Genomic DNA, 27,890 nt, shown 5'->3' on the forward strand with positions numbered 1-27,890 from the left:
TAGGGGAGTCCAGAATTAGAGGGCATTGGCTTAAGCTGAGAGGGGAAAGATATAAAAGGGACCTCAGGGGCAAATATTTCCTGCAGACGGTGGTACATGTATGGAATGAACTGCCAGAGGAAGTAGTGGAGGCTGGTACAATTGCAACATTTAAAAGACATCTGGATGGGTATATGAACAGGAAGGGTTTAGAGGGATATGGGCCAAATGCTGGCAAATGGGACTCAGTCAGGTTCAGTTGTCTGATCGGTGTGGATGAAGAGTCTGTTTGAGTGAGAGGTTAAAATGAACCTTTACCTGCAGTAAATCTAAAATAGCAACCCAATCCAACTAACCAAAAAGAGGTTCCATAATTTAGTTACAGTTTGTTCATGAACATACCTCTTGGCATGGCATAGTTTTACCAGACATAGATGGGAGTCCAAAGCCCAAGTGAAGCCTTAGCCAGTGGATTCGACACTTCAAGGAGAAGGACAGCCCAAGTTTTTTCTCAGGAACACTGAGAGATTTATGACACCAAAACAAATAAGAAGGTAAAATACAAGACAATCACAAGCTGGACAAAGAAGCAAGGAATGTCTTGAAGGAGAAAGTCGAAAATCACACAACACTGGGTTATAGTCTTAACAGGTTTATTTGGAATCTCGATTATCCGAAGGACATGTGCGGGGAGTATTTTGTTTGGTTAATCGAATCCTGGATAATTGATGTTGGATAACATAGCTAGTCATGCATTGGGACCTTGCGATCTTGTTCAGATAATTGGAAATTTAGTTTTTCGAATGCTGGATAATCAAAGTTCCTCTATACAAGCTTTCGGAGCGATGCTCCTTCGTCAAGTAGCTAGTGCGGCAGGATCATAGGGCATGGAATTTATTGGAAAAGACCAAAGTGTCATACAACTGATGCGATGTATTCAACAAACCTAGACTGCTGTTAGATTTTCAAGCACTCAGAATGGGGATGCAGATTTTGATTCATTAATATGTAAATATGTAAATATTAATCTGAGCTGCCAGAGGAAGTGGAGGAGACTGGTACAATTGTAGCATTTAAGAGGCATTTGGATGAGTATAGGAATAGGAAGGATTTGGAGGGATATGGGCCGGGTGCTGGCAGGTGGGACTAGTTTGGGTTGGGATATCTGGTCAGCATAGACAGGTTGGACCGAAGGGTCTGTTTCCATGCTGTACATCTCTATGACTCTAATCAATCAAAACCTGCATCCCCATTCTAAGTGATTTCAGACTTAACACAATCTAGGTTTGTTCAGTACATCTCATCAGTTGTATGACACTTTGATCTTTCACTATAAATTCTGTGTCCTATGATCCTGCAGTGCTCCAAAAGCTTGTAATTCCAAACAAACCTGTTGAACTATAACCTGGTGTTATGTGATTTTTAACTTTGTCCACCCCAGTCCAACACCGGCACCTCCACAAGGGGAAAAGTGAGGTGGAGAGGCAGGGTATTCCAGAACTTTGGGTCCCAAGCAATTGAAAGATCAAAGTGTCATACAACTGATGAGATGTACTGAACAAACCTAGATTGTGTTAAGTCTTTAATCACTTAGAATGGGGATGCAGGTTTTGATTGATTAGAGTCATAGAGATGTACAGCATGGAAACAGACCCTTCGGTCCAACCCGTCCACTACTGAAGAAACAGCAAGGAGTTCGCAAGAGATCTGAATGAGAAAAATACTATCTTGGAGGGGGCTGTGTGCTGGAGGGAGGTAGAGAAGCAGAGGGGGGTAATGGAAGGATTTGAAAATGAAGATATATAAAACTCTAACAGGACTAGACAGAGTAGATGCAGTTAGGATGTTTCCGATGGTGGCTGTGTCCAGAACTGGGAATCACAATCTGAGGATTCGGGTGGACAATTTAGAACAGAGATGAGGAGACATTTCATCACCCAAAGAGTGGTGAGCCTGTGGAATTCATTATCACAGGAGGTAGTTGATGCCAAAACATTGAGTGTATTTAAGAGGCTGCTAGATTTAGCACATGGGACGATCGGGATCAAAGGTTATGGGAGAAAGCAGGATTAGGCTATTGAGTTGGATGATCACTCATGTTGGTGATGAATGGTGGAGCAGGCTCAAAGGGCTGAATGGCCTCCTTCTGCTCCTATCTTCTAAGTTTCTACATTTAAGGCGGGAATTTTAAAATTAAATCATTGCCTAACCAGGAACCAACGTAGGTCAATGAGCTCAGATTTAATCAGGGATCGGAAATTGGTGTAAGTTAAGACACAGGCTACAGAGCTTTGGATGGCTGCAACTTTATGGAAGATAAAATGTGGAAGATCAACCATTCACAGGAGGAGAAGAGTGTGAAAACCAGGGGCCCATATGGGAAGCAGGAGTATCCCCATGGACATTACAACAATAGGGTATGTCCTTGCCTTGTTTCCTGTCCACAGTCAGGTATTTGCCACTGACTATGGACCTCCACCCTTGCCAGTCAGAGTGTGTCCTCAGAGACAGTGTGTCCTGGAAAGCAGTAGTGAGATATTTGCTTGTTGGTCTGGGTTCTGACTGCATTGCACAAGAGCAAAACAGATTGAAATGAGACACAATATCCGAAAGAGCCTGCCCAGTTACAGTTATGAGATGCACAGGAGTTATACATTGCGAACATTACCTGCCACATGATCTCAGTAAGACAGTAAGGTGAATGCATTCAGCTTTTTAAATATAATTTTTGCACATTGTAATTCAATTGCTTGAATAATAATGATTTCCAATCAAAAATCCAAACAGCAGCTTTCCTTCTAACATGTTTTTAAAAATGTATTCATGGGATGAGTGTATCACTGGTTCGGCCAGCATTTATTGCTATTCCCCAATATGCCCCCAGTAAAGAGTCAACCATTTTGCTGTGGGCTTGGAGTCAAATGTAAGCTGGACACGGTAAGGATGGCAGTTTCCTTCCCAAAAGGGCTTCAGTGAACCAGATGAGTTGTTTCTCCCCTCTCCTGATAACTGGCAATGGATTCATGGTCATCATTAGACTCTTTATTCCAAATTTTTATGGAATTCACAATCCACCATCTGCTGTGGCAGGATTCAAACGCAGGACATTATCTGACTCTCTGGAATTACAGTTCAGTACTAATACCACGAGGCTGTGACCTCCCCAAGGCTGGGTCTTAAAGGCTGCATTTTTAATCAGTAAAGGAGTCAAGAGTTATTGTGAGAAGTCAGGAAAGTGGATTTGAGGATGGTCAGATCAGCCATGATCTCATTGAATGACAGAGCAGACTCAATGGGCTGAATGGCTTATATCTGTTCCTACACCTTGTGATCTAAAGTCAGCAGATCATGCACTGGACTGATCAACTGCCTCGAACCCATCAAAATAGTTGCAGAAACTAATTGGGTCACTGCAGTCTCGATAGTATCGTCTACTAGGGAAGACGGAGGAATGCGTGATGCTGTTGTCATCCTCCAGTCTACCATTAGCAGGAAAGATATTTATTTGTAAGACAAATGTGTTTTCACCACTGGGAACAGCTTTTAAAGTACAGGTGGAGGAACAGATGGGTCTGTCTGGGAGACAGGCACTACCGAAGCAGATAATGTGACAAAGCAATACCCTTTACAATCTTACTGCAAAACCTGGACACCAGATATTTAACAGCTTGCGGATTGGGTTGGGAAAGGATTCCAGAAGCTCTTTGGGTAAGTGCAGCAAGGGAGTGTTTTTGTACAAGGGGCAAAAGGCGATAGTTATACAGGATAAAAGGTCTCATTCCTTTGGATACACCCTCGGTCTTCCCTATTCTCAATTTATTCTTGTTGAATATATAATCTATGTTTCATTAAGATGCACAATGAGTTACTATGGTCACTGACATATAGGTATGAGCTGCCTTCTGATTTGTTAAACATGAATCCCACAATTCTTCATTTTTGAGCTGATAGAGAATCAGTTGGCACAAGTCGGAGGCCGAGAGATGGGTCTTGAAGATTTCAAGTGATGGGGCTGTGACAATATTTTTGGTAACTTGATCTATTGTGGGATTGTCCAAGGGAAGAGACATTGTTGATACATTGCCTTGGAAACAAATAGTCTTTGTCATTTGTATGGATGACTAGCTTGTGTTTACTCATTGGTAGAGGGAACCTGGTACCTGTTTCTGCCAATTCCCACTCGTCCAGTCCATATTTTATATTTTTTTCAGACAGTGTGTTCCAGATCCCAGTAATTCGCCATGTTAAAAGAGTTAGTTTGGTTTCTCTTAGCAATTCCTAAATCTATGTTCTCCCTCGACCCTTTTATATTCTCAGTATTAGTGAGGATCTGGGTGGGGTGGCATTGGGTGGCAATATAGATCCTTTTTTCGGAGTAGAGGTAGAGCTGGGAGAAAGCCCTTGACCTATAATTACACAAAAAGGAACTAATTGATACTCCCCACCTTGTTTTGGAGCGAGTTTTGGCACGCTCACCAAAGACTTTGTCTTCAGTTGCCCCAATTTGATTTGATTTGATTCGATTTGATTGACTATTATCACATGTACCTAAGTACAGTGAAAAGTTTTGTTTGTGTGCAGTACAGGCTGAACATGGCATACAAGGACAGGCAGATCATAGGGTGCTTAGACAGAGCAAGGCATATGAAGTTATGGCTGCACAGGAGATTCACAAGGTCAACATTAGATTTGAAATTTGAGACATCCATTTCGCAGTCTAGCAATAGTGGGGAAACACTGTTTTATGAACATGTAGGTTTGTGTGTTTAAGCTTCTGTATCTTCTGCCTGATGGAAGAGGTTAGAAGAGACTATTACTGGGGTGGGAGGGGTCTATGATGAGTTTGGCAGCCTTTCTGTGGCAGCGAGTTGTTAGCACTACTGCCTCACAGCACCAGTGTCCCAGGTTCGATTCCAGCCTCGGGCGACTGTCTGTGTGGAGTTTGCACATTTTCCCTGTGTCTGCGTGGGTTTCCTCCAGGGGCTCCGGTTTCCTCCCACAGACCAAAGATGTACAGGTCAGGTGAATTGGCCATGCTAAACTGCCCATAGTGTTAGGTGCATTAGTCAAAGGGAAATGGATCTGGGTGGGTTACTCTTTGGAGGGTCGGTGTGGACTGGTTGGGCCAAAGGGCCTGTTTCCACACTGTAGGGAATCTAATCTAATTGAAATGGAGTCCATGGATGGGAGGTTGGCTTCCGTGATGGTCTGGGCTGTGCACACAACTTCCTGTAAGTTTCTTATGATCCTGGGCAGAGCAGTTGCCATACCAGGCTGTTATGCACCCAGACAGTATACTTTCAATGGGGCATCTGTAAAGATTGGTGAGGGTCCTTATGGGCATGCTGGATTTCCCATGCCTCCTGAGGAAGAAGAGGCATTGTTGTGCCTTCTTGACCGTTGCATCTACATGGGAATTCCAGGACAGATTGTTTGTTACCATCACTCCTAGGGCCTTGGCACTCTCCATCCTCTCCACCTCAGTCCGTTGATGTAAATGTTCTGGTTTGCACTCAAGGGGAAGAATAGTCACTCTTTCCACTGATTCTACATCATTATAACACATAATGGCAACTGACGTCCTAGGAACATCACGGTGTGCTGACTTGCATAATTTAATAAGATTCATGAGTTGTTTCAGGTCGCATCAGTGCCCCTTTGGACGCCCTTAATAAATTGGTAGCAGGTATGACCAGACAGGGAACAGAGGTCCAGCCGGCTCTCTGCTTTTTTGACCCTTTCCCATCCCAGATGGGACAGACACAATTGAAGTTAGCCCACGTACCTCGAGTCACATTGAACAGGAAGCCTTCCATTCAGTTTGTTTCCACAGTTCCTGATGAAGGGCTTTTGCCCGAAACGTCGATTTTACTGCTCCTTGGATGCTGCCTGAACTGCTGTGCTCTTCCAGCACCACTAATCCAGAGACTGCCTGGGACAATGCATACCTTACACGCTGAAATTACTCAGCAGTTGTCTCCTTCATTGGGTTCCTCATTGTTTATTTGACAAGAAATGAAATAGATACAATTTTCCCTGAAGGAAATCATTCGCTCCACTAATACAGTTTCAGGACATTGCTCATCCAGAGTGTCATCCATCTGAAGGCTCATACCATTATGTGGTACTCTGGCTCAGTGATTAGCACTACTGCCTCACCGCATCAGATACCTGGGTTCGATTCTAGCCTCAGGTGACTGTGTGGAGTTTACACATTCTCCCTGTATTTGCGTGGATTTCCTCCGGGTGCTCTGGTTTCCTCCCACAGTCCAAAAATGTGCAGGTCAGGTGAATTGGCCATGCTGAATTATCCATAGTGTTACGTGCATCATTCAGAGGGAAATGGGTCTGGGTGGATTACTAGTTGGAGGCTCGGTGTGGACTGGTTGGGCCAAATGGCCTATTTCCCCACTGTAGCGAATCTAATCTAAGTAAAAAATTCAGAATTCATTTCAATGAAGACCAGCCTTAAATCGATGAAGTCTCCCTGGCTGAGCTCATTACTTGAAGGGAAAGCAATGGCCTTGAGATATTTTTGCTGAACTGTTAATCTGGAGACTCAGATAACATTCTGGGGACCTAGGTTCAAATCCTGTCGTGGCAGATGATGGAATTTGAATTCAATGAAAAGGAATGATTGGAATTAGAGTCTAATGATGACCATGCCAAACATTGCCTGTTTTAAGAAAAGCCCATCTGGTTCACCAGTGTCCTTCAGGGAGGGAAACTGCTGTCATGTGACTCCAGACTCACTGCAAAGTGGTTGACACTTCACTGTTCTCTGGGCAATTAGGGATGGGCAATAAATGCTGTCCTGGCCAGGTACGCCCTCATCCCATGAATGAATTAAAAAAAGCTACAGTTGGTGGAATATAAATAATAGGCTCTGATTCTCACGCAACTAAGGAAGAGAGAGAAGAATTTCTACAATCTTGTTTGCCAGACATTGAATACAAATAGAAATAGGCAAATATTGATTTCTTCACCAAGAGGGGAATTCACCCTAGTTGCCCTTCAGAAGGTGGTGGTGAGCTGCCTCTGAAGGAAAATAGCACAAGATTTTACAATATGTTTGATTTTGTGATTCTCCTGATAAGCACCCTTGGGATGTGTTTCAATTCCAAATGCTATGTCGAAGCAAGCTGTTGTTGTTGTAGTACAACTGAGAGATCAATTCTATGTCAAAAGGGATGTTTTTATAAAACAGCTTTGGGGAATTATGATCCAAATTCTGCACAACGTCCAGATGCATTGCATTTGTTTGAACGAAGAGATTAAGCAACCAGCAGACTAGCATCTGTTGCCAAGTGCAACAGGATAAAGTTTTAAATGAGGGCTCATGTGGTAGTGTTAGTATCCCTGTCTCTGAGCTAGGAGGCCTGAGAATGTGAATCTGAGCAAAGGTGTTTGGAGAACTAGACTAATCACATTCTATATAAAATACGGACTGGACAAGTGGAAATTGGCAGAAACAGGTACCAGGTTCCCTCTACCAATGAGTAAACACAAGGTAGTCATTCATACAAATGAAAAAGACCATTTGTTTCCAAGACAATGTATCAACAATGTCTCTTCCCTTGGACAATCCCACAATAGATCAGGTTACCAAAAAAAATGGTCACAGATAATGTTCTGGGGACCTGGGTTCAAATCCTGTCATGGCAGATGGTGGAATTTGAATTAAACGAAAAAAAAATGTCTGGAATTAAAGTCTAATGATGACCTGCTTTTGGAAAAGCCCATCTGGTTCACCAATATCTTTCAGGGAGGGAAACTGCTGTCATGTGACTCCAGACCTACTGCAATGTGGTTGACACTTCACTGCTCTCTGGGCAATTAGGGATGGGCTATAAATGCTGTCCTGGCCAGGTACGCTCTCATCCCATGAATGAATTTTAAAAAGCTACAGTTGGTGGAATATAAATAATAGGCTCTGATTCTCACGCAACTAAAGGAGAACGAGAAAAGAATTTCTACAATTTTGTTTGCCAGACATTGAAAAGAAATAGAAATAGGCAAATATTGATATCTTCACCAAGAGGGGAATTCACCCTAATTGCCCTTCAGAAGGTGGTGGTGAGCTGCTCTCTTGAGCTGCTGTAGTCTGTGTGCTCTAGATAGATACACAATGCCATTGGATGGGGAAGGTGTTTCAGGATTTTGACTGAGCAACACTGAAAAAATGAGGATATATTTCCAAGTCTGGATAGTAAATGGCTTGAAGAGGAACTTGCAGTTGGTGGTTAGGGTTAGGGGTAGGGTGAGCAAGGGCTATCCTATGTAATCGCTGCCATCGTCCTTCTACGTGGTAGAAGTTGTGAGCTTGGGAAGTGCTGTCAATGGAGCATTGATGGGTTGTAGCTGTGCATCTTGTAGATGGTACACACTGCTGCAACTCTATGACATTGAAATGGATATTGAAGTCAACAGATGGGTCTGAATCAAGTGGGCTACCTCGACCTAAATAGTGTCAATCTTCCAAATTGTTGTCAGAACTCCACTAGACCGTGGAACAGAGGAGAATGTGTTTATCAGTTTGAAACGAAGATCATTGACCACAAACTTTAACTCTGTCTCTCTCTTCGCAGATGCTGCCAGAATTACTGAGCATTTACAACAAATTCGATCTTTATTTTTTGCATATTTCCAGCAGCTGTAAGGTTTGCTTTGACAGCAGAGTGGGGCATGACGGAATGTGTGTTCAGTTCAGATGAGGGAGGACATTCGATGGAGTTTTTGAGAACATGCCTGTTTTGAACTTGGAACAGTTTGACCTGAAAAACATATTGAAGATTTATAATGAAATGCTTCACTTCCCTGTAACAAGTCAGAAGTGACTGGTAAACTGATAAAATCAAATGAGTTCAGCCAGTCTATGGAAGGAAAACCTCATTAGAACTAACTTATTAATTTTGAAAAAGTTAGATAAATTCTCCTTACATTTCTTTAAGTTAACTTTAATATAATTATGCAGTGTGTACTTATGCAGTATCATAAATTGTCATATGAAAAATGTTTAAAAATTGGCATTTTGTAGTAAATGTTCAGATTTATAAAGACTTGACATCAATGCTGTCACTTAGCACCGTGGCTACCCAGCAGCTAGTGAATAAATAAGCCAGAAGCAAGCATGCATTGACATGCAGGAACCTTATAGGGATTGTACAGGGCATTAGACAATGCATCAGGGAGTCACGCACAGTGAAGGGAAATTGGAGAGAATATTGCCCAAGATACCCAGATCAGAAAAACAGTACAACTGAATGTGCTGCCAAACATCAACAAGAACTTGCACTCACAGAACACCCTTAAAACAAACATTGCTAAAAAATGTGTTTTTTGTCTTGGATGCAACAGGACAGGGATGCAAGAAACCAAACACCAGGTTATAGTCCAACACGTTTATTTGAAATCACTCTTGAAAGAGCAGTATTCTGAAAGCTTGAGATTCAAATAAACCTGTTGGACTATAACTTGGTGTTGTGTGATTTCTGATTTTGGACCATGGTTGGCATGGAAATACCAAAGTATCTTTTAACTGTCAATCTTCACTTGATAACTAACCTCAGACTAGGCAGGTAGAATCTGATTGGTCAGGATGTCACCACAGGGAGTGCTGCAGAGATTGGCAGTTCCTATAATCCTTTTCCAATGAACGTGATGAAATGTGTATACAGAGTCCTTTTATCTACACAGGACAGAGTCCCTAATGTGAGAAAACATGTCACCACTGACAAACGCAGATGAAATACGCAGTGGTCCTAACTGATAATCTTAAATTTAACATCATGCGATATCCCAGAATCCCTGACAGAAGAGTCATCAATCAAGATTTGACAGTGAGTCACTGCTGGTAAAATTAGGACAAGGGACCAAAAGCATGGCCAATTTACAGAGATAATTTTGGTGACATCGGTTAACTGCAAAGAACTGTGGATGCTGAAAATCTGAAACAAAACCAGAAATTGTTGGAGAAACTCAGCAGGTCTGGCAACAACTGTGAGAGAGAAGTGGAGTTGACATTTTGAGTCCAGTGACCCTTCTTCAGAATTGATAGTAGCTATTGCAGAGCCATTGCAATTGATGGAGGAGGGAGTAATTGAAAGGTGGACAGATTTAGGGAGATTTCAGAGAATCAGACATGGACAGCACTGAACTTCATTTGATCCTGCAGACAGAAAGGAAATAGGATAGAAACGATTCTCAGAGAGAAAAGCTATAATTTTACAATGATCAGTCCAGCTAGTGATAAATCTTATCTTTGGATTATGAAAATCTTTTCAAATATTATGCACCATTTTTTTTCCCCATTGATTATGTAGAGTACGTGGCCAGATTTTCAGTGGGTGAGTTTTCCTGTTGGCAGGGCATTCTCAACAGGAACCTACAGTAACTTTTCCAACAACAAGAATCCAAGTAGCAGGCAGTGACAAGTGAGATACCACAGGTAGACCCAGCTATTCACAGTGAACATCAGGGAACTAAATGTAATATCAGCAAGGTTACACACAGCACAAAGCTGGGTGGGATGGTGAGCTGTGAGGAGGATGTGGGGGAGGGGGGGCCTCAGTGTGAATTAATCAAGTTGAGTGAGTGGGTAAATGCATGGCAGATGAAGGAGGAGGAGACAGATCTAGTTCGAAGGCCGAAAGGGACCAAAAGGTCTGAGGAGAAAGCAGCAACATGGTACTACATTGGATGATCAGCCAAGATCATATTGAATGGCAAAGCACTCTTGAAGGGCTGAATGGCCTACTCCTGTTACTATTTTCTATGATGAAATGTAAGATTATCCATTTTTGGTAACAAAATCAGAAAGACTTATTACTATCTGAAAGGTGATAGGTATGGAAAGGGAGAGGTGTAAATTGATCTGGGTATCCTTATACACCAATTGCTGAAGGTAAGCATTACAGAGTAGCAGGCAGTGAAGAAGGTAAGTAATATGTTGGCCTTTTTAGCAAGAGGATTTGTGTACAGGAGTAGAGCTGTCTTGCTGCACCACACCCAGGTGTGAGATCACACCCAGAGTATTGTGTGCTGTTTTGATCTCCTTTTCTGAGGAAGGATGTTCTTGCAATGGAGGGAGTGCAACAGAGGTTTACCAGACTGCTTCCTGAGAAGGCAGGACTGATGTACATGGAAAGATTGGATCGGTTAGGACTACATTCACCAGAGTTTAGAAGAATGAGGGATAGGTCTCATAGAAACCTGTAAAAGTCTAACAGGACTAGACCGGGTAAATGAAGGAAGGATGTTCCCAACCAGTGGGGTATCCAGGAACAGGGGACGTAGTCTAAGGTTATCAGGTGGGCCATTTGGGACTGAGATGAGGAGAAATGTCTTCACCTGAGAATGGGGAGCCTGTAGAATTCTTTGCCACCGAATGTATTTGAAGTCAAAACATTGAATGCTTTCAAGATGGAGTTAGGTATAAGTCTTAGGGCCAAAGGGATCAAGAGTACAGAACATAGGAACAGGGGGGTGATTTATTTGATCAGCCCTGATCATATTGAATGCCAGAGCAGGCTCGAATGGCCGAATGGCCTACTCCTGCACCCATTTTCAAAGTTACTCATAAATTGTATTTATGCAGACCCCCCACCATGATACAGTAAAACATCTCAACTCTCAGAGGCTTGTATTTCAAATAGAAATCAAGAGAAAGTCACTCTGGGCTACTTCCAGACAGCTCCTGGTAGCCAGGTATGATGCATTATTGGTGAGGATCTACATTTTGGAGTGGAAAATAACACAAGAGGACAAGACTAAGGAAAGGAAAGCAAAGTGAGGAACAAGGTTTTAAAAACGACTTAATAAATCCTTAATCATTTGATAAACTGACCCCTTACCCATTCCACATGGGAGTCCATCTCTCACACATCCTCCCTGTCTCTACTTGAATGAATGTGTATCACAAGCCCAGGTATATAATATTCTTGGCCCTAATGCTTTGTTGATGCTGTTTTCCAATCCTGGCATAACCAACCATACCGTTCTCAAAAGCTGACAATTAATGTGAGATTTGTGGTGCTGGTGACAGTGCTGTGCGTGGAAAGAGCACAGAACAGAATCATTGAGACAGGGAGTAGCATTAGCACATTCTTTTGCTCTGAGTAATATCTGAAAAGTTGAATGAAATCCCAAAGCAACGTTCTGGATCTGCCTGTACGGTTTGGGAAAGGCGCTCCCGTACTATGTAAAAGCAGCTGAGCTGATGACATAAATGCTGGAAGTCTGAAACCAAAGCCAAGAACGAGTAATGAAGCCAAGGATGGGTTGGGAGGAAGTCAGGCTGCAAAGTGAATGCTGTGGGAATCCAAAATGATTTTCTCTCTGTTTTTGCAGATGCTGCACAGCAGTGAAGAAAAATATTACATGGGATATACAGCACAGAAAGAGACCATTCAGACCCAGCCAGTCCATGCTTGTTAGAATATAACAACATTAGGAATAGGAGCAGGAGTAGGCCGTCTGGCCCCTCGAGCCTGCTCTGCCATTCAATAAGATCATGGTTGATCTTTTCATGGACTGAGCTCCACTTACCCACCCTCTCACCATAACCTTTAATTCCTTTACTGTTCAAAAAAAAATATACATATATCTTTGCCTGAAAAATATTCAATGAGGTAGCCTCAACTGCTTCACTGTAGACAGACAGAAGGCTAGAAGAACACAGCAAGCCAGGCAGCATCAGGAGGGGGAGAAGTCAACGTTTCGGGTGTATCCCTTCTTCAGAAGTCCTGAAACATCGACTTGTCCACCTCCTGATGTTGCCTGGTCTGCTGTGTTCTTCCAGCCTCCTGCCTGTCGACCTTGGGTTCCAGCATCTGCAGCTTTTTTTGTCTCAACTGGGCAGGGAATTCCACAGATTCACAACCCTTTGGGTGAAGGTGTTCCTCGTCAACTCCGTCCTAAATCTGCATCTCCCTTACTTTGAGGTGATGCCCCCTGGTTCTAGTTTCATGCTGCCACTGGAAACAGCCTCCCTGTTTCTATCATCAATCCCCTAGCCTCGTCCCATCATTCCTCATATAAACTACTAAGGTCACCCCCTATTCCCTTCCTTCTCATATACTTACTTTGATTTTGTAAAGGCATCAACACCATTTACTTCAACTGGGGGTCAATCAGCTCAGTTGGCTGCTGATCCTATTGAATGGCTTCGGGACGAAATGACCTACTCCTGCTCCTATTTCATATGGTCTTATGGCTGGTTTGTGACAGTTTTTGTTTATTCCCTTGTGTGACGTGGGCGCCACTGGCTGGGCCAACATTTATTGCCTGTCCCTAGTTGTCCTCAAGAAGCTGCAGTCTATGTGCTGTGGGTAAACTCACAATGCCATTAGGGAGGGAATTCCAGGATTTCAACCCAGCGGCAGTGAAGGAACAGCAATATATTTCCAAGTCAGGATCATAAGTGGCTTGAAGGGGAACATGCAAAGGGTGGTGTTCCCATGTAAATTCTGCCCTTGTCCGTCTAGATAGAAGTGATTATGAGTTTGGAAAATGCTGTCTTGGGATTTTTGATGAATTTCTGCAGCGCATTTTATCAACGGTACACATGGCTGTTACTGAGCGTCAGTGGTGGAAGGAGTGGATGTTTGTGGATGTGGTATCAGTCGAACGGGCTGCTTTGTCCTGGATGGTGTCAAGCTTCTTGAGTGTTGTTGGAGCCCATCCAGGCAAGTGGGAGTATTCCATCACACTCCTGACTTGTGCCTTGTAGGTGGTGGACAGGCTTTGGGGAGTTAGGAGGTGAGTTATTCACGACAATATTCCTAGTATCTGATCTGCCACTGTGTTTACATGGTGAGTCCAGCTGAGTTTCAATTCGTGGCAACCCTCAAGATCTGGATAGTGGGGATTCAACATCCTGGGGGGGTTACCATTGATCAGAACCTCAACCAGACTCAGGATACAGTGATGACCAACAGCCCAGGTCTAATTTCCACACCAGCTGAGATCACCATGAAGGTCAAACCTTCTTAGCCACTCCCCTCACCTGAGGTCTGGTGACCCTCAGATTAAACTCACTACAAGTCGTCACTCTCTGATGAGAGAGCAGGCCTATGATCCTCTGGAATTACAGTGACATTATTTTGTTCCATGTGGCGGTGAGTATCACATTTTCCACACTCTTTGGGAGAAGTTTCTTCTGAATTCTCCATTGGATTTCTTGATTACTATCTGATATTGAAATTCTCAGTTATACTAGCCTGCACAAGAGAAAGTGTTCTCTCTAATTCCACTATAGCATAATCTTGCTTTATTTTAAAGATACTTATTAGACCACCCTTCTTTTCTCAAGAGAAAGGAGTCACAGGTCAATCGACCCTTTCCTGGTGTCAATTTTTTTTAACGTTCTTTCATGAGATATAGACATCATTGGCCGAGCCAACCTTCATAAGCCATCCCTAATTGGTCTTGAACTGGCTTGCAGAGGCCATTTCAGAGGGCAATTCAGAGTTGGCCACATTGCTATTGGTGTAGAGTCATTTGTAGGCCAGACCAAGCAAGGACAGCAGATTTCCTTCACGATAGGGGATTAGATGGGACTTTATAACAATGAATATTGGTTTCATAGTCACCATCAGGGAAGCTTTTGCTTTCAATTTTCACAGCCACATCATGCTTGTAAATCTTCTCCGCTACCTCTTCAGTACCTCATTTTTTTTAACATGGTTATCAGAAATGCATGCCATACTTTCATTGTGGTCTAACCAAGGTTCAATCCAGGTTTGGCAAAACTTTGATCCTTTCAATTCTACATGAACTGAAGACTGAGACATTTAGCGGTGAGTACACAGGATCAAGAAGTTGTAATTTACAGAAAAAAAATCATTTTTTAAAATACGGTTTTTGAAATGCAATGTACCGACGCGTTATTCAGCTAGGTAGGTCTGAGAGAGGACACATCAGCGGTGCCACATTGAAAGCAGTAAAAAATAAACATGGATGACTCATAGAACTTCAGAAAATCTAAATAATTCTAAAGCACCTGGAGCTCAGTTTTAAGAATCGAGAGAATGTCAGCTTAACAATGACAGGGCCGCAACATTACAGTGACAGGGAACAAGATCATTATTAAGATGCTGCTTATAGCTGAGATGACTTTGGAACCTTTTCCTATAATCAAGTCAGCTTCGCATGTGACAGTATGTATTTATGCTGCTGTTTTGTTGCATAAAGATTCATTCTTGGGATGTGGGCGTCTTTGGCAAAACCAGTATTTAATGCCCTTCCACAGAAACACTCAGGAATATGATAGTGAGCCACTTCCCAGAATTACTGTGGGTCACGCCAGGACACTGTCAGTCGTGAGTGTCAAGACTTTGATCCAAGTGACAGTAAAGGTCAGTGATGTATTGCCAATTCCAACTGACGTCTCTGTGAATCACAGAATGATACAGCACAGGAGGAGGCCATTCAGCCCATCAAATCTGCACTGGCTCTTTCAAAGAGACTTTGAAGGGAGTCTGGCGATGGTAATGGACCCATGCGTCTTTCCAAGGAGTGACAGTCAAAGCTTTTCACCAACTTGTCTTCAAGTTTTTAATCCTCTCACTGACTGATACCAAACTTGACAGAAAGGGCTAGAAACATTCCCCCACCTCACTTCGTTCCCCGCCACTCCCCAGCAGCATTAAATCCCAGCTTTGTCTAGCCTTCACCAGACTCAAGATGTTAACTTTGTTTCTCTTTCCACGCATACTGCCAGAGCTGCGGAGATCCTCCAGCAATTTCTGTTCCTGTTCCAGAAAAGCATGTGCCCTGGTTCTTGAGCGATGGCTCACGATCCCCGAGCAGCCGGCTCCTGTTGGAATCGAGATGGTCAGTGTTGTTGGTACCCACCGCATTTCCCTGGATGAAGTGTTGGCATGCCGCGTCGGTGAGATGCAACACTAGAGACGCTGCTGACTGCAATCACAACAACCGTGCGCCCATCAGCTAGTTAACAACAAAAAACCTGGAAGCTTTTAGGTTTGTATGACTCAGAGCATCATTACCTGAGGGGGCTGGGCTGTCAGAGAAATCAGCAAAATGATTAAAATTATAATGCTAACCCTAGCTCTCAGTGGGTCATAAGGAAGGTAATTGGAAGGTTGGCATTTATTTCAAAGGGAATGGAGGATAAAAATAAATTGTAGGGGAGGTGATGGCCTTGTGGTGTTACTGCTAGTCTTTTTTTTGATGAATTTACAGAATGTTGGTGTCACTGGCTGGGCTAGCGTTTATTGCCCATCCCTAATTGCCCAGAGGGCAGTTAAGAGTCAACCATATTGCTGTGGGTCTGGAGTTACATGCAGGCCAGACCAGGTAAGGATGGCAGATTTCCTTCTCTAAAGGGCATTGGTGAACCAGATGGGTTTTCTCCCCCCATAATTGCCAATGGTTACATGGTCACCATCAGACTCCTAATTCCTTTTTAATATTGAATTCAAATTCCACCATTTACTAGGGTGCGGTTTGAGCCCTGATCTACAGAAGGTTACCTGGGTCTCTGGAATAATTGTCCAAGGATAAAACTCCTAGGGCATCACCCTCCCCCAGAGATACAGGTAATGTTCTGGAACCCAAGTTTTAATACTGCCATGGCGGAATTTAAATTCAATAAAAAACTGGAATCGGGAGTCTCATGGTGACCATTGTAGATTACTGGAAAAGCCTATCTGGTTCAATAATGTTCTTTAGGGAAGGAAGCTGCCATCCTTACCTGGTCTGGCCTGCATGTAACTCTAGACCCACAACAATGTAGTTGACTCTTAACTGCCCTCTGGTCTAGCTGACATATGACTCCAGTCCCACAGCTAACGTGGGTCTGACTCTTAAGTGTCGTCTGGGCAATTAGAGATGGGTGAATAAATACTGACATCCCATCAGTGAATAAAAAAAATCTGACGTCATGCTAAAACTGTACAAAGCATTGATCAGAGCACAGTTGGAATACTGTGAACAGTTTTTGCAAGGTTTGTGAAGGTCTGTAGCTCAGATTGAGGTTCAGGGTGTAGGTTTGCTCGCTGAGCTGTAGGTTTGATATCCAGACGTTTCATTACCTGGCTCGGTAACATCATCAGTGGCGACCTCCAAGTGAAGCGAAGCTGTTGTCTCCTGCTTTCTATTTATGTTTGTCCTGGATGGGGTTCCTGGGGTTTGTGGTGATGCCATTTCCTGTTCGTTTTCTGAGGGGTTGATAGATGCTATCTAGATCTACGTGTTTGTTTATGGCGTTGTGGTTGGAGTGCCAGGCCTCTCGGAATTCTCTGGCATGTCTTTGCTTAGCCTGTCCCAGGATAGATGTGTTGTCCCAGTTGAAATGGTGGGTTTTTTTTTCATCCGTGTGTAGGGGATCCGTGTACTAGGGAGAGAGGGTCGTGTCTTTTTGTGGCTAGCTGGTATCCTGGTGGCTAACTTTCTTCCTGTTTGTCCTACATAGTGTTTGTGGCAGTCCTTGCATGGAATTTTGGAGACGACGTTGGTTTTGTCCATGGGTTGTACTGGGTCTTTGAAGTTTGTTAGTTTTTGTTTGAGAGTGTTGGTGGGTTTGTGTGCTACTAGGATTCTGAGGGGTCTTAGTAGTCTGGCTGTCATTTCTGAAACTTCTTTGATGTATGGTAAGGTGGTTAGGGTTTCTGGCTGTGTTTGGTCTGCTTGTCGTGGTTTGTTCTTGAGGAATCTGCGCACTGTATTTTTTGAGTATCCGTTCTTCTTGAATACGTTGTATAGGTGGTTCTCCTCTGTTTTCCAAAGTTCATCTGTGCTGCAGTGTGAGGTGGCTCATTGGAATAGTGTTCGGATACAGCTTCGTTTGTGTGTGTTGGGATGGTTGCTGGTGTAGTTAAGTATTTGGTCAGTGTTTGTCGGTTTTCTGTATACGCAGGTTTGTAGATCTCCGCTGTCCTTTCTTTCGACTGTGACGTCCAGGAATGCGAGTTTGTTGTCGGTTTCTTCCTCCTAGTAGCCCTACACATGGATGGAAAAAACCCCCATTTCAACTGGGACAACACATCTATCCTGGGACAGGCTAAGCAAAGACATGCCAGAGAATTCCTAGAGGCCTGGTATTCCAACCACAACGCCATAAACAAACACATAGACCTAGATACCATCTATCAATCCCTCAGAAAACGAACAGGAAATGACATCACCACAAATCCCCTCCAGAACAAACATATAAATAGAAGCAGGAGACAACAGCTTCACTTCACTTGGAGGTCGCCACTGATGATGTTACCTAGCCAGGTAATGAAACATCTGGATATCAAACCTACAGCTCAGTAAACAAACCTACACCCTAAACTGTGAACAGTTTCGAGCACTCCCCAAGCCCCCACATATCCAAGGAAAGATGTACAGGCATTGAGGATAGCCCAGAGATGGTTCACCAAGTTGATTCCAGGTATAGAGGGACTGTTTTATGAGGAGAGGTTGAGTTTGTCAGGCCTGCACCCTTTGGACTTTAGAAAGTTTAGAAGCTCAAGAATGACAGGGTAGATGCTGAGAGATTGTTTCTTCTTGTGGGAGAATCGGGGACCAGTAAATATAATCTCAGAAAAAGGCATTGCCCATTTAAAACAGAAATGAGGACACCATTTTTTCTTCTAAAAGATTAGTGAATCTGTGGAATTCTTTCACAGAGGTTGGGTCATTAAATATATTCAAGGCTGATATGGACAGATTTTTAATTGGTTAGGGAAGGAAGGGTTATCGGGAAAAGACAGGAAAGTGCAGTTGACAATTATCAGATCAGCCCTGATCTCGCTGAATGATGGAGCAGACTCATTGTGCTATGTCCACTCCCATGTTTCATATTAATATTGTCTTTTGTGCAACAGAATGCTTCAACCTTCAACACATTGTTCAATGTAATGCCAAAGACATTTCAAGCGCTTGATGGGATGCACGGAAGATAGCTATACACAATAGCAAATAATCAAGATTTGGAGATGCCGCTGTTGGACTGGGGTGTACAAAGTTAAAAATCACACAACACCAGGTTGTAGTCCAACAGGTTTAATTGGAAGCACTAGCTTTTGGAGCGCCGCTCCTTCATCGGGTGGTTGTGGAGAACACAATTGTAAGACACAGAATTTATTGCAAAAGTGCTGTAACGTTTACTATAAATTCTGTGTCTTACAGTTGTGGACTCTATAACCACCTGATGAAGGAGCAGCACTCTGAAAGCTAGTGCTCCCAGTTAAACCTGTTGGCAAATACTCAAGGTGGTCAATGAAATGATGGCCTTTATATCGACAAGACTGGAGTGTAAGGAAGCAGAAGTTATGTTGCGGCTATAAAATCTCTGGTTAGATCCCACTTGGAGTACAGGAAGCAGATGTGGGCACCACACGGTTGAATGGATATATTGGCCATGGAGGGAGTACAATGCAGGTTTACAAGAATGATACCTGGATTACAAGGGTTAAATTATAAAGAGAGATTATACTAATTAGACCTGTTTTCCTAAGAATTTAGATGGTTAAGGAGTGATCTGGTCAAAGTCTTCAAGATATGAATAGAAAAAAACAGGTTAGATAAAGATGAACTGTTTCATCTGGTTGGGGATTTTAGAACTAGGGGGCATAGTCTGAGAATTAGAACTAGACCATTCCAGGAGAGATGTTAGGAAGCACTTCAACAAACAAATGGTGGCAGACTTTTCCACAAATGGCTGTTGGGCATATTCTTAAGCTGAGAGGAGAATGATTTAAAAAAGACACGAGGGGCAATTCTTTTGCACAGAGTTAGTTGTGTGTGGAATGAACCTTCAGAGGAAATGATGGATGTGGGTACAGTTACAACATTTAAAAGACATTGAGATAAATATATGAATAAGAAATATTTGGAGGGATGTGTGCCAAGCATTGGCAGGCGGCACTAGTTTAGTTTGAGATAATGGGTGGCATAGACTGGCAGACCAAAGGGTGAAGTTGTGCTGGAAAAGCACAGCAGGTCAGGCAGCATCCGAGGAGCAGGAAAATCGATATTTCGGGCAAAAGCCCGTCATCAAGAAGGGCAGATTCCTGATGAAGTGCTTTTGCCCAAAACGTCAATTTTCCTGCTCCTCGGATGCTGCCTAACCTGCTGTTCTTTTCCAGCACCATTCTAATCTTGACTCTAATCTCGAGCATTTGCACTACGCACTTTCGCCTGGTGGACCAAAGGGTCTGTTTCCGTGCTGTATGATTCTGTGACTTGAGGCAAGATCAGTTGCTAGTTTTAAATCGGAGGTAGATAGTTTTTTTTTAAGGTAAAAACAATGACTGCAGATGCTGAAAACCAAATACTGGATTAGTGGTGCTGGAAGAGCACAGCAGTTCAGGCAGCATCCAACGAGCAGCGAAATCAACGTTTCGGGCAAAAGCCCTTCATCAGGAATAAAGGCAGTGAGCCTGAAGCGTGGAGAGATAAGCTAGAGGAGGGTAGGGGTGGGGAGAGAGTAGCATAGAGTACAATGGGTGAGTGGGGGAGGAGATGAAGGTGATAGGTCAGGGAGGGAAGGGTGGAGTGGATAGGTGGAAAAGGAGATAGGCAGGTCGGACAAGTCCGGACAAGTCAAGGAGACAGTTACTGAGCTGGAAGTTTTTGGATCCTAGTTTCAAACTTCCAGCTCAGTAACTGTCGCCTTGACTTGTCCGGACTGTCCGACCTGCCTATCTTCTTTTCCACCTATCCACTCCACCCTCTCCTCCTTGACCTATCACCTTCATCTCCTCCCCCACTCACCCATTGTACTCCATGCTACTCTCTCCCCACCCCCACCCTCCTCTCGCTTATCTCTCCACGCTTCAGGCTCACCGCCTTAATTCCTGATGAAGGGCTTTTGCCCGAAACGTCGATTTCGCTGCTCGTTGGATGCTGCCTGAACTGCTGTGCTCTTCCAGCACCACTAATCCAGTTTTTTTTAAAAGCAAAGGTGTAAAGTATATGGGCCGAAGGCCAGTATATGGTGATAGATCAGACATGATCTCATTGAATAGCACAACAGGCTCGAGGGGCTGAATGGTCTATTCCTATTCCTGTATTCCTATCTCAAAGGTTCATTCCAGCCTGTGGAGATTATGGAATCCTGCTGGCAAGGAACAGAAGGTACCAAGCTTTCAGATGATTCATACATTCCTTAGGTTTAATTTCCTGGAGAGCTCCTGGATTTATCTTGATAAGTACACAAATCTTTTACTTTTTCATAAATATCTGTGTGCATTATTCACTCAAAGGAATTTTTATTATTAAGGATGAGAACTTAATATTTTCCAGAGAACATTTTAGCATTTTATGATAAATAAAGACTAACTTGCCAATGGTCCTCCAGCATTCACCAGGAGGAGTTTGCAAATTGAAGTGTGTTCCCTTCAACATTGAGAAACAATGAGTAAAATACACTGCGACTTGGTTGAAGTATTCCTGGCCTGTTCTGGGGTTTGTTGTACAGAAATAGATTATTCTCAATCCCAAAATCTTGCTGAGATACACAGTCAGTACGACAAGGTTGATTCACCATAGCAACCTGGACCAAATTACTCTACACAGAAAATGGGGGAGATACTAAATGAATACTTTGCATCAGTATTTACTGTGGAAAAGGATATGAAAGGTATAGACTGTAGGGAAATAGATGGTGACATCTTGCAAAATGTCCAGATTACAGAGGAGGAAGTGCTGGATGTCTTGAAACGGTTAAAGGTGGATCAATTCCCAGGACCTGATCAGGTGTACTCGAGAACTCTGTTGGAAGCTAGAGAAGTGATTGCTAGGCCTCTTGCTGAGATATTTGTATCATCGATAGTCACAGGTGAGGTGCCGGAAGATTGGAAGTTGGCAAACATGGTGCCACAGTTTAAGAAGGATGGTAAGGACTATAGACCAGTGAGCCTGACCTCGGTGGAGGGCAAATTGTTGGAGGGAATCCTGAGGGACAGGATGTACATGTATTTGGAAAGGCAAGGACTGATTCGGGAAGTCAACATGGCTTTGTGTATGGGAAATCATGTCTCACAAACTTGATTGAATTTTTTGATGAAGTAACAAATAAGATTGATGAGGGCAGAGCAGTAGATGTGATCTATATGGACTTCAGTAAGGCATTCGACAAGGTTCCCCATGGGAGACTGATTAGCAAGATTAGATCTCATGGAATACAGGAAGAACTAGCCAATGAGATACAGAACTGGCTCAAAGGTGGAGGGTTGTTTTTCAGACTGGAGGCCTGTGACCAGTGGAGTGACACAAGGATCGGTGCTGGGCTCTCTACTTTTTGTCATTTACATAAATTATTTGGATGCGAGCATAAGAGGTACAGTTAGTAAGTTTCCAGATGACACCAAAATTGGAGGTGTAGTGGACAGCAAAGAAGGTTACCTCAGATTACAACAGGATCTTGACCAGATGGGCCAATGGGCTGAGAAGTGACAGATGGAGTTTAATTCAGTTAATGCGAGGTGCTGCATTTTGGGAAAGCAAATCTTAGCAGGACTTATACACTTAATGGTAAGGTCCTACGGAGTTTTGCTGAACAAAGAGACCTTGGAGTGAAGGTTCATAGCTCCTTGAAAGTGGAGTCGCAGGTAGATAGGATAGTGAAGAAGGCGTTTGGTATGCTTTCCTTTATTGGTCAGAGTATTGAGTACAGGAGTTGGGAGGTCATGTTGTGGCTGTACAGGACATTGGTTAGGCCACTGTTGGAATATTGCGTGCAATTCTGGTCTCTTTCCTATCGGAAAGACGTTGTGAAACTTGAAAGGGTTCAGAAAGGATTTACAAGGATGTTGCCAGGGTTGGAGGATCTGAGCTACAGGGAGAGGCTGAACAGGCTGGGGCTGTTTTCCCTGGAGCGTCGGAGGCTGAGGGGTGACCTAATAGAGGTTTACAAAATTATGAGGGGCATGGATAGGATAAATAGGCAAAGTCTTTTCCCTGGGGTTGGGGAGTCCAGAACTAGAGGTCATAGGTTTAGGGTGAGAGGGGAAAGATATAAAAGAGACCTAAGGGGCAACTTTTTCACGCAGAGAGTGGTACATGTATGGAATGAGCTGCCAGAGGATGTGGTGGTAGCTGGTACAATTGCAACATTTAAGAGGCATTTGGATGGGTCTATGAATAGGAAGGGTTTGGAGGGATATGGGCTGGGTGCCGGCAGGTGGGACTAGATTGGGTTGTTATATCTGGTCGGCATGGACGGGTTGGACCGAAGGGTCTGTTTCCATGTTGTACATCTCTATGACTCTATGACTCTATGAGGTTTCATGATCTTGAAAGTAACGACGGGTGTATAATGTAATGGTGTGCATCACTATTGCTGTTAAATCCTTTGCATTAGTTATGCACACTTCTGCCTCATTAGTTACAGCACCTGCCATGCACCTGGATGTATTCTCTTTGAACAGTTACTGATCTCTCTGTCAATACCACATTCTTTTTGAAATTGTTAAAAGGTTATTGAAGCTTTTTATTTTGCACTCATCAGGACAGTGCAGAAATGCACATTTCATACAACTTACACCACACGTTAATTGGTTAGCATGTAGACATGACTGGCTCAGGTACTTCTGTGGAGAAAGCATTGGGGGAGAGATATAGGCTCCTCAAGGAAATTCACAAAAAGGTGCAAGTTGCGAATATATTCCTTTTGTTTGCAGAGGTCCCTGCATATGAATGTATGTCAGTTCTAGCTGGCACAGAGGCTTGATGGCTTGACTTAAATCTGTTGTTAATATTTCAATTTGCATATTTGGGGGTTTTTCAACAAGTGCTGCCCAATCACAGGTTTGCATCTAACAGCAGAAATATTGTTTTAGTCTTGTAAGCTCCCACTAATTCATTACGTTCTATACTCTACCTATTACAAACAACCACGGAACAGGGTTTTTAAGTTCCTTTCTTCGCTAAATTTTGTACTTGCATGACAATTGGACATTGATGCCACATACTAGTAATAGAACAAAATAGAATCCCTACAGTGGGGAAGCAGGCCCATCAAATCTGTGCCGATCCGCCAAAGAACATCCCACTCAGACCCAACCCTCCCTAGCCTATCCCTGTAACCCTGCATTGCCCATGGCTAATCCACCTAGCTTGCATATCCCTGGACACTGCAGGCAATTTAGCTTGGCCAATCCACCTAACTTGCACATCTTTGGACTGTGGGAGGAAACCAGAGCACCCGGAGGAAACCCACGCAGTCACGGGGAGAAAGTACATACTCCACACAGACAGTCGCCTGGGGCTGGAATTGAACCTGGGTACCTGGCACTGTGAGGCAGCAGTGCTAACCATTGATCCACCATGCTGCCCCAATGAGTTATATTAAAAAAATGTTAGCATTGTCCTACCAGACCTTAGGGCTGCTCTCCAATTAGAGAGAGATGACTGGTGGTGGTTTAATCTGAAGGTCGTCATGCCTCAGGTAGGACAGAGGTTGATAAGGAAAATGCTGCATGGGTAACTACAGCCAGTGCAAGAACTGGCATCAATTGGCATCACAAAACAGGTGCCCAGCCAGCTGAGCTAACTAATACCCACGAAGCTATGGAGTTAACCTGGCAGATCTGCAGATTATACCACTGCAGGAAATGTGATGGGCTGAAATTGAAACAAAAAGTGCAAAAGGAAAGTGATTAGCCTTTGTTGCTGTCAAACCATGAGATTTGGGGCAGAATCATGACCAGATGTCATAGATAAAAGTATCTGTCTACTTGGGTGGCCTCCTTGTAAACACAGTGGGAAATAGCGAGGTGAGGATTCTAATTGCATCAGGACGAGCAAATAAGATGCATACCATCTGTAGATCAAAAGTGATCTCAGCACAACTGGAGTCTCAGCTCCATTATTATCTCACTCTCCCAGTTTTCTTTCACAGCAACAATTAAGGTTCTCAGTTTCCAGATGTTCCAGTTTCTGAAGGCATGGGGTGTGAGTGTCTTTCTACATCAACAAATAAGCTACAATTCTGATGCTTGGATTGACATACAACAGTTAGACAGCAGTTTGGACACAGTTAATAAAGGGCCCCAATTAAGGCTGCCCCACCCTGAAATCCACTGGTGTCAATCACATCAGTACTAATTCTGTCAGGAAACAGACAACAACAAGGCTGTGTGTGGGAGAGAGAGATAGGCACAAAATGATGGTCCTTGCCAATCTCCAACTGCCTTGGCGTGAGTGGTGGTCATTGCCATGTACATCTGAGTGGCTTGCCTCGTCATATCAGAGGGTAGTTAATGGTCATGGAATCCCTACAGTGTGGAAGCTGGCCATTTGGCCCATTAGGTCTGCACCGATCCTCTGAAGAGCACCTCACCCAGACCCATACCTGAACCCTGTAATTCTGCATTGCCCATGGTAATCCATCTGGCCACTACGGCAACTTAGCATGGCCAATCACATTACCCACACACCTTTGGACTGTGGGAGTAAACCAGCACAGACATAGGGAGAATGTGCAAACTCCACAAGGAAAGTTGCCCAAGGGTGGAATCGAACCTGTGTCCCTGACGCTGTGAGGTAGGAGTGCTAAGCACTGCCACCCACATTGCAATAGGAATTGCATGAAATAGGCCAGACTGGATACGAATGGCAGATTTCCTCCCCTGAGGGACTTAGAGAACCAGAAGGGTTTTTTATAACAACCCAGCGGTTTCATGCTTCCTATTCATGAGAACTGTAATGTACGCCATATGTATTAACTGAACTTAATGTCCCCAGGTTACCATGATGGGATTGGAACTCATTGGGATGGGATCAATGGGATTACTATCCAATAACACTACCGCCACGCAACCAAATACTGACCCTAGCTATATTGAAGAGAGGTGAATGCTCCTGGGCACCATGATTAATGATTGCCACAGGTCAACATTTCTTAGGGTGAATTTCAGTCAAAGCTTTCCTAATATATAGAAAGAAGATTATGTGCAGGCCATCTACCATGTCACCATTAATTGACCCAGAAATAAACCACAACAATGCCTCCACACCAGGGATCATCCTCGTGAATCTTTTCTGAACTCCCTTCAATGAAGTAATATCTTTCTTTTAATCAGATGATAAATACTCTAACTCACAAAAAAAATGCAGCACAATTGCACAATTGCAAGCTTTTGGATCTTTACAGATTCTTAACACAACCACAACCAAGTAACTCATCATCTCCTGTGTGCTGAATATAAGTAATTATTCGAAAGCATAATGATTGGGTGTTGTTAAACTTCAGTGCATGCTGCACATGTTATTAACATTTGTGAATCTGATGTATGAGCTAATCCATACAACACCATAGTCAACCTTGAAAAGAGAATTTTTCTCCTCCAGTGCATCTGTCCCACTGCTCCATGAGGGCCAATGGTCCCCCTCCCATTTTGATGCTGCACAGACATCTGACGTTCTTGTATGGCAGTGACCTCTGCATGTGGAGGTCAATGTGTTGGTCCATCAATCAATGGAAATGGAAATGGAACCTCTCAGCCACACAGTTTACAGGGAACATGGCAGAGGTCTTTAAGTTTCTACGTTTCAATGTCTCAAAATGCACCCAATTTAAACAGCCTCACAGTCAGGAGTCTGAAAAATCGCAGACAGACTGAGATCAGACATTTCTACTTCTCTCAGAGGTCTGTGTGTCTTTGAAGCTCATGTCTGAAAAGCTGCTGGAAGTGGAGTCCTTGAATTTTTTTTAATGCAGAAGTAGATAAATTCTCGTTAAGCAGGGTCTGGAAGGTTATTGGGGTAGAGAGGATTTGAGGCTACAATGAAATCAGCCATCATTTTATTGCATGGTGGAGCAGGCTCGAAGGGCTGAATGGCCTCCTTCTGACTCATAGATTCCAATGAAAACGCTTTTAAGAGATGTGTGCTTTTAAACTACACTGTAATTGTTCTGACAAATGTTTTGAAAGCATACATTTAATGCATTGTACAGATTGTTAGGTTCTGTTAAGAATCTGTAAAGATCCAAAAGCTTGCCAGAACTCATCAGCAATGGTGCTGCATTTTTTTTTGAGAGTTGGAAAGTTTTATCGTCTTATTAAAAGAAATATATTACTCCATTGAAGGGAGTTCAGAGAAGGTTCACAAGGATGATCCCTGGTATGGAGGCATTGTCTTATGACTCTTCTCACTGGAGTTAAGAAGAATGAGAGGTGACCTCATTGAAACATATCAGATTCTAAAGGAGCTTGACAGGGTCAACGCTGAGAGGATGTTTCCCTTTTTGAGAGAGTCCAGGTCTAGAATAGAGGAGCGCCAAGTTAAGACTGAGATGAGGAGGAATTTCTTTCAGATTTTTCCTCACAGCTTTTGGAATTCCTTACCACAGAGGGGAGCAGAGTCCTTGTGTATTTTCAAGGGTGAGATGGACTCTTGATCAGTCGGGGAATCAAGGGTTACAGGGAAAGGGCAGGAAAGCAGATGTGAGGAATTTTGGATCTGCCATGATCCTATTGAACGTTGGAGCAGACTCCATGGGCAGAAAGGTCTACTCCTGTTCAAATTTCTTATGGTCACTGGGTTTTTGATGTTATTGACAATGATAGCCATTTGGCCTTGTTTGTGGCAAGTCTTTCCAGAACCATAAGAAAAACATAAATAATGTATAAATGAAACAATTGCACCAAATGGTCAACAACAAGAGAGACTTTTTTAGTTCATTTGGAGAAAACTTTCTCCCATTGTAAGGGTCAAGAAGCCACAGAGCACCAATTTAAGGGAATAGCAAACTAGTCAACAGTGATAGGAGGGAAATGATTTTGACAATTGGGTCAATGGGCTGAGGAGTGGCAGATGGAGTTTAATTTGGATAAAAGTGAGGTGTTTCATTTTGGTAAATCAAACAAGGGCAGGACTTATACAATTAATGGTAGGGCCCAGGGTTGTGTTGTAAAACAGTTAGACCCAGGGGTTCAAGTACATAATTCTTT

The 27,890-nt window shown here is 43.3% G+C and overlaps 1 protein-coding gene across 3 annotated transcripts in view; it reads right to left on the bottom strand.

The window, feature by feature from the left end:
• Positions 1 to 27,890, bottom strand: part of aig1 (androgen-induced 1 (H. sapiens)) — a 171,492-nt gene that overhangs the window by 110,218 nt on the left and 33,384 nt on the right. The window contains exon 2 of one of the 3 annotated variants that reach the window (XM_072580301.1): positions 15,553 to 15,796. The exons of the other annotated variants lie outside the window; for them this stretch is intronic. Coding sequence (XP_072436402.1) covers positions 15,773 to 15,796 — 24 coding nt within the window. The 3' untranslated portion in view covers positions 15,553 to 15,772. Of the gene's footprint in view, positions 1 to 15,552; positions 15,797 to 27,890 lie in introns of those variants that run through there. 3 annotated transcript variants of the gene reach the window in all.

Source organism: Chiloscyllium punctatum, chromosome 11 (genome assembly GCF_047496795.1).
Source record: "Chiloscyllium punctatum isolate Juve2018m chromosome 11, sChiPun1.3, whole genome shotgun sequence".
NCBI classification, from domain to species: Eukaryota; Metazoa; Chordata; class Chondrichthyes; order Orectolobiformes; family Hemiscylliidae; genus Chiloscyllium; species Chiloscyllium punctatum.